This window comes from Sorex fumeus, unplaced genomic scaffold (genome assembly GCF_029834395.1).
Source record: "Sorex fumeus unplaced genomic scaffold, SorFum_2.1 ptg000130l, whole genome shotgun sequence".
NCBI lineage: Eukaryota > Metazoa > Chordata > Mammalia > Eulipotyphla > Soricidae > Sorex > Sorex fumeus.
Window position 1 is genome coordinate 1,450,914 of NW_026606187.1, and position 7,220 is coordinate 1,458,133.

General features: G+C 63.3%; 1 protein-coding gene across 1 annotated transcript; it reads right to left on the reverse strand.

Moving 5' to 3' along the window:
• Positions 1–400: 400 nt before the first annotated feature.
• On the reverse strand, positions 401–6,237 carry KDM8 (lysine demethylase 8). Its single transcript, XM_056138943.1, has 7 exons — positions 5,746–6,237; positions 4,712–4,878; positions 4,243–4,375; positions 3,123–3,167; positions 1,548–1,697; positions 1,077–1,169; positions 401–984 (listed from the first exon to the last, which is right to left on the reverse strand). Exons 1-7 carry the CDS (start codon positions 6,235–6,237, stop codon positions 820–822), a joined length of 1,245 nt encoding a protein of 414 aa, XP_055994918.1. The 3' UTR covers positions 401–819.
• Between the last annotated feature and the right edge of the window lie 983 nt (positions 6,238–7,220).

Here is a 7,220-nt window from a genome sequence, read left to right on the forward strand (position 1 = left end):
GCCCAGTGGGTGCACGCCCACGTGGTTGGCCCGCAGTCTAGGCAGACTGTTACCCTCTCTGCCAGCCACTGCCCGTCTGTTCCTGCTCCATCTCGGGGCAGTTCCCAGACCAGAAGCGGCCCAGGCTCCGCACCCCACAAGGCCCCTGGGCCCCAGTGGTGTCCACCCAGCACTGCCTGTGCATCACCCCTGGTGCCGGGCCGAGTTGCAGGGCACCCGCCCCTAGGGCTCTGTACACCCCCACCCCCAATGCGCCCCCTGCAGTCATGTGCCCAGAAGAGTGCTGTCTTCAGCTTTATTCCCTTTTGAAGTTTGCAGCTGTCGAAGCTGGTTACACCTGACTCGGCATAAATAACAAATACCGTCAGACTCAGGCACTAGGGCCACCCTGCTCCCTGGGGCTTCTCCCCACCCGGGGCCTGGCTCCCTGGGTCCGGTGGATGCACCATGGGTGGGAGACCACAGGGCCGAATCACACCGAACAGTTCATGTCTGAGTGGGCCCTGGGTGGGGGCTGTGGGGCCCCGGGGTGGCCTGGCGTGGGAGTCATGGGTGTGCACGGGAGTCTCCCCCGGGGGCAGCAGGACAGGCGGGCCCAGACCAACCAGCCAACCGGCTCGAGTTGGCAGGCCCTGACGACAGAGCACGCCAAGTGGTGGGCTCGGGTCACAGGCAGCTTGTGGGCACCCCAGCGCCCGACCCACCAGCACCAGCCACAGGCGGCCAGGCACACTGCGTGACAAGCTCAGAGCCTAGGAGCCCTCGGGTGGGGGTGACCAGAATGTTCCAGATGCACAGTCTCCTGGCGGGCGCCTCCCGCTAGGACCACCAGAAGCTGACGGAGAAGCTGAGGTCGAGGGCGCGCACATAGTGCCAGTAGCTCACAGGGATGAAGAGCAGGTCGCCGGGGCCCAGCACGCAGGATAGGAACGGGGCCGCAGCGAACCGGGGGAACCGCTCCAGGTCGGGGTTCTCCACATCCACCTGAAGGAAGCAGACACAGTCCAACTCAGTCTACAGCCCGGGGACAGGCAGGGCAGGGGACAGGGCCACCCGGACCGCCCAGCAGCACCCACCTGGCTCGTGTTGTGCAGAAGGTGCGTTTCGTGGGGGTACAAAGCTTCCGACTCCCGTGGGGAGTACAGCCGGATGTACTTCCTGCCCATCACCTGGAAGGTAGCCGCAGGGTCAGCCCCCCTGGACCCCAGGCCCAGCCCACCCCCACAAAGGCATGAATGCATGCACACACACGCTCTCTTCTTGAGGACATTGGAAATCGCTAACTTCCTTCTGCCCATTTTACAGCTGAGGGCACTGCGGCCCAGGGAGGGGAAATGAAAGGCCAGCACCAGGCCTGTGCCCACGCCAGGCAGTGTGGCTCCCCTACAGGGAGCAGAGCCAGGAGCGACATGCGGGTACAAGCCCCCCCCCCCCCCCCCCCCCCCCAGGCCTCAGAGGTTCATCTCTGGTTCTGACCCTGAGGGTCCATGGCCAGTCCCTGTGCTGGCCGGGCGGAGAAGGTGGCCCGTGTTGGTGGTGGCCCCGACCTGGGCCAGGAAGTTCTGCTGGGGGTCCTGGTGGAGCGGGGAGACAGTGCCAGGGGGCCCGAACCAGGCGTTGATGGTGATCTCCTCATCCTCCCCGCTGCCCAGGCAGCAGTAGTCGGGGATGTCGATGTCCTGCCTCAGCTCCGGGATCTGCGGGGGTCACGGCCGACATGGGTGACCGAGGCCAGGCCCGTGGTTCACATCCCCACACACAGCTGTCCCTGGACACAACTCAGAGGGGCTGGGGGCAGCGTGGAAGGCAGAGCGCATTCATTCCTGGGGGCCCCAGGGACCCTGAGCACAGTGGGCGTGGCCCCTGGAAACTGCAGCAGTGGCCGCACAGAGCCTGGCACACTGCTCTGGACTCAGCTTGTGATTTTGTCAAGATTGAGATATTTTAAAAATCAAGTAAAAGAAACTCAGAAACGGGATGGGGCATTGACCAATTCCTTGGAGCAGTCCAGTTTACGGATGGTAAAAAAAACCTCAACTGATGTCATCATTTAACTTACTGACAGCTGGAGAGTGAGGACTGGGCCGCATGGGGCCAGCCCTAGGTCTATCGGTGGCACCACACATGGTCCCCGAGCACTGCCAGGCGCTCACCCCGAGCGCATCTCAGTGTGGCCCAGCCTCCCTCCCAATAATAAAGACATTGTTAAAAGATGCTTCCTTGACCTGTGAGAAACTAGGGCTATTACAGAGTTGGTTCAACATATAAGGAAGATTCTAGACCCTTAAATGATATAGAAAACCAAAGGACAAGGACCAGACCATGCTCGAAAGAAATTAGATACTAAGGGATGGATTCAGTCCCACTCACAGAGAAATCCAAACATAAACCTCCTTTCTAATCAAATTAGCCAAGAGAGAAAAACCGGGCATGTGGGGGAGGGTATGTACAGGTTGAATCCCCCCCCCCCCCCGCCCATGGCTAATTTGGCACTCATGGCACTGATCCAGCTGGGGCTCAGCTGTGGGGGCACCCCCACCCTCGACAATACTGCCATCGTGGGAGGCATCCTGCCCTCACAACAGCTGCCTGTGACGGAGCGTCTGTCCCGTGGAGGGGGGGGCATCCCCCCAGTATCTCCGTCTCAGGCTCTGCCCTGCCGCAGCTCACAGTGGGGCACTTCTGCAGCTGGACAGAGGTGATCTTTGGGGGACTCTGTCAGGAGCCACGGGAAGGCGGTTCCCTTGGGGCCAGCTCTTCCTACTGGGCACTCTGAAGGCCGCAGTGGACAGTGCCCGGGGCAACGGGTGTGTGGCCTGGGCGGTAAGGCCCCTCTGCAGCCTCTCGGCCCTGTCCCAGTCCCTCCAGTGGGAGCTGCTGTGTTCCTGTTGGAAAGGCTGGAATATTCTGGAATGTTCAGTTGGGAGCCCTGCCCTGACGCTCTGGCTCTGCACTCAGACAAGGGAGGCAGGCAGAAGTGTTCCTGGCCTCCCCCCCAAATCCTCTGGTATCCTCAGGCTATGCACAGCACTCCAGCAGGCTTGGGGATCCTGGCCCACCCCCGCTGACGGGGCAGTCTGCACCCTCGGAATGCTGGATGCTGATTGGTGGCTTGGGCTTACCTGGTCGAAGAGCTGGTGCTGGGCCAGGTAGCCGATGTCCCTAGACTGGTGGCAGGAGAGGGGCAGGTCAGTCATGGGGTCTCCCAGGGAGCAAGGTGGCCACACCCCAGGGCCCTCCACTTCCTACTCTGTCCTGCAGGCCCCTGCTCCCAGCTCAGTGGCCAACGTGACACTCCCTCACGTGGGGCAAGGGCCAGGCTGGACCCGGCCACACAGGTCACGCGTGGTTTAATAAAAGCTGGATGAGACTCGAGTCCTGGCCTGCCTTTGCTTTTTCTCTTTCCTCAGCTGACATGTCCTGACTGGCCTGCAGGTCTGGCCACACACGCTATTGGTGGACTCCCCACTGTGGGCGCTGGGGTGGCCAGTGGCTTTCCGGGAGTGTCCCTACACAGCTTTACATCCATGTCTGAGAGCAGAACGTGGGGATCGTGGGGTTCCTGCATTCTAAGTTAGTGCGGCCCCGCCCGCAGCTGGCCCAAGTGGAGTCGTGAGTGGCCTCCGCTGGGGGTGGCCACTGTGCAGCTGCCCGCAGCATCGGTGGGCAGGTGTCCAGAAGATACCCTGGATGCCGGGAGGGACAGCTGGGACAGGACCCTGAGTGCCCCCTCGCCATCTGTCAGCCTTTCTGGCTCTGCGGCCCAAATGCCCAGAGGAAGCCAGTGTTTCGGGGAGGGGCAGCCTGGGTCATGGGAGATTCTGGAGCACCAGGGGTGGGGGTGGGGAGTCCCTGTGCTCACTAGAGCTCCACGGGGCTGTTCAATTCTTTATCTTAGGATGGGGCCGCTGGGACGGTGAATTAGGAGGCGGCCCCTCACCAGCCTTGAGAAGTGCTCCCTGTGACCCCCCCTCACCCGCCCCTCTGTCGGGCGGACACTGAACTCGCCTAGTGCCAGGCCCCAAGCACGCTGGTCAGGAATGGACAGGTTTCTCTCCGACAGCAGCTGCCCGCACACCTCTCGCTCACCTACCAACCCACTGCCCTATCCCTGCCGCCTCCCATCCGCCCCAGGCCACAAATGGCAGAGCGAAGGCTCAGAGTAATCGCCCCACGGCCACGCTACCCGCAGCAGGCTACCCGCAGCGGGCACCTACGCCCGTGCTCGCGCCCTGTCCGTACCTCCCCCTCGATGTGCGTGCTGATGAACTCGTTGACTGTCATGAGCCGCTGGGCCCAGTCCTCATCAGTGTACCTGGACCCCACTTCCACGGGCACGGTCCGACAGCCGGCGGTCGCCTGGATGTACTCCAGACTGGGAGAAAGAAAAGGAAGTTCGGTCCCTGGTCTGTGGGTGCGGCCGAACGGGCCCAGCGGAGTCTATGTCAATGCACCCCAGGGCCATGAAGCTCTGCAACGAAAGCCCCCGCCTCACCCCACAGTTCCTGCTCTGTGCCCCCACCCCAAGTCTGCAGTGGGGCCGGAAGGAGCTGTGGGGAGGGAGCAAAGCCAGACACCGGGAGGGGCACGCGGCCATCCGGGTTTGTCCCTGACCCCCGGGAGTCCACAGGCTCCCTAGGATCCCGCCAGGGTGGAGCGGGCGACCACGAGACAGTGGACAAGGTGTGGACGGGGAGACGGAGTCACCCACCTCCACTTTCTCATGCACGGCCAATGGTCGGTCACACCTTCCAGGATCACGGGCCTCCCAGGAAGCAGGAAGTGCTCCCCGAAATACTGCAGGGACGGGCAGCGGACGCGGGGCACGATGCTTCCTGGCTCCAGGTCTGGGAGGGGGACCGGGGCACTCCTGGCCTTCTGGTTTGGATGAGAGGAAACCAGGTGGCACCCAGAGCGGCCCAGGGCGGCCCTGCTGGGCCCGGGGCCATTCCCCCGCCTCTGGGGCAGACTTGGGGGTCCAAGGGGTCAGCACTTCTGTCATGGTACCTGCCTGTCCTTTCCCCCCACAGGCCCGGAGGGGGGACATACGGCTGCTCCTCCCAGACCAGGGGTGCTCCCGGTGTCTGTCTGGGCTGTTCCCTAGCGCCTGTCTCAGACCCGCATCCTGCTGGTTTCTCCCCAGCCTGTTTACTGGGGGTGCAGTTAAAGCCATCGCAAGTCACGCCAGCACCCCTTACTCTGCACTCCATCCCTTCTGGATTGGACCCTTCACTGCCATGTAACAGAGGGGGAAACTGAGGCCAGGAGCAGCCGGTGAGTGATCTGCTGCTGGGTGCTGGCTGATGCTTCTGTGTAGGCCTCTCAGGTCCTGCTCTCGGCGTTTCACATCCCCGTGGGAACACCAACTAGGTTGGAGGAGCAGACAGGGCCAGCAAGCAAACACTCACCCCGTCTCAGCAGCTTGGAGAGAACCGGAAAGAGACAACCTCCAGCCGGGGGCACGTGCTAGGCTGCGGCCCTGCCTGCACTATCTTGGAGCAGGGCCCCCTACCATTCCTGAGCGGCCTGTGCCATTCCCGAGTGGGCCCCCTCGATCTGGGGCACCCCCTTTCCACTTGCCCAGCTCTCACCCCCCTACTCTGGCAGAAGCAGGAGGCCACCCCCGGAGCGGCCTCAGTCCCGGGCCCAGGGACACCCAGCTCAGCCTCTTGCCGCAGAGCCGGGGCAGGGCTGGCCGGGCACCCTGAATGTCGCCAGGGAGGTCGGAGCAGCTCACCCCAATACCTTGGTACGGGGCTGCTGGGGGCTGGGGCCCGGCGGGGGCCGTTTCCCCGCGGGAAGATGCGCCTGGAGGACAGCGGCCACCCGGAGGAGGATGTCCCCCAGGATGGCCGCCCCCATCAGCAGGCCCATGTCGCAGACCCTCAGGGCCTCGGCCACGGCCAGGGGCCCGGCGGGTGCCCGGCACAGACACACGGCCTTCAGCAGGCAGCCGAGCGCGTACACCCGGCGCCAGCCCTTGTCCACGTCCCGCCAGGGCCCTGTGTTGAGCTGCTCCCAGGAGTAGTCAAGGATGGCCTCGGCCGCCTGCAGGCACATGCTGCCCTGGCCCCCGTAGAAGAGCTCGGCCGCCCGCCGCAGCAGCTGCACCACGCTGCCTGTCACGCTCGCGCCCAGGTCCAGCATCAGTCCTTCCTGAGAGTCGGGCATGAGTGCCCTGAGGGCCCTCCAGAGAGGGCCTTCTGCCGGGGCCTCCGGGGTGCTCTCTCCCGCCATCAGGCCCTGCAGCGGGGAGAGAACAAGTCAAGGCCAACCAACCCCCGACTCCACGTTCCCATGCAGGCAACTGGGACCCGCGGTGGGGGGGAGCAGCAGCAGAGAGCATCTGTCTCCAGGGCGCATGGTCATGAGTCCAACCCCCCGGCACCCCACATGTGTCGAGTGTGCCCTGGGCAGCCCACTGCACCGCATGTGATTCCCAGCCGCACTGCAGCCAGGTGGGCATGACCAATGCAGAAAGGGGTGTGGTCCCCGGGAAGCACCGTGCAGCCATGAAGACGCGCCAGAGGTTGAGCCCTGGTGAGCAGGAGCACGTGCCCTGCAGAGCCCGGCCGTGAGCCCGCAGACGCCAGGCCTGATGAGCCAGTGTGAAAACAACACCACTGAAGACCCCGGCTGCCACAAACACACAGCCGCGAGGGGAGGGAGGAACAGAAAAGAGTTGTTGATTTTTCAAAAATAAATAAGGCAATTCCCTTTTCTTTCTTTTTTGTTTTCTGGAATAAAACAATACGGGGCTGGGGGCCCCACTCAACCTTGGAGGATGTCCAGTGGCTGGAAAAACAGGATCTCCCCGAAGAGACGCCTGCACACACCGGCACTCCCCCCCCCCCCCCCCCCCCTCCGCCCCAAGCTTGCACAGCTTCCTGGGCTGGTCCCCGGGAGAGGAGCGAGGGGGTGAGGCCAGGCCGCCTGTCTGCATCCTCGGGGCCTGGTGGGCTGCCAGGCATGCCTCGAACATTCAAGGAGGAACACGCCCTGTTCAGAACTCCCCTCTTCTCCCCATCTTCCCTGGCCAAGATGAGGTTGGGATGGGGAAGCCCTGTAATCTTCCTTTCCAGCTCCTGCACTGTGTACTAGCCTGTCCCAGGTGCTAGCCAGGAGCCCCCCCTGCAGGGCAACAACACACACTCAGTTCTGCATTCTCTAGAGCCTCCAAGGAGGAAGACAGCAGCAGATGCTCAATTAAACCTTCGCAA

What these genes read in the sequence shown, in the direction of transcription:
- KDM8 (XM_056138943.1), bottom strand. Translation starts at nt 6,237, where the DNA reads ATGGCGGGAGAGAGCACCCCGGAGGCCCCGGCAGAAGGCCCTCTCTGG. An exon ending in CCCAGCAGCCCCGTACCAAG is followed by an intron (nt 4,879 to 5,745) that starts GTATTGGGGTGA and finishes CATCCAAACCAG; the next exon opens with AAGGCCAGGAGTGCCCCGGT. An exon ending in GCACGCACATCGAGGGGGAG is followed by an intron (nt 3,168 to 4,242) that starts GTACGGACAGGG and finishes TCCTGCCACCAG; the next exon opens with TCTAGGGACATCGGCTACCT.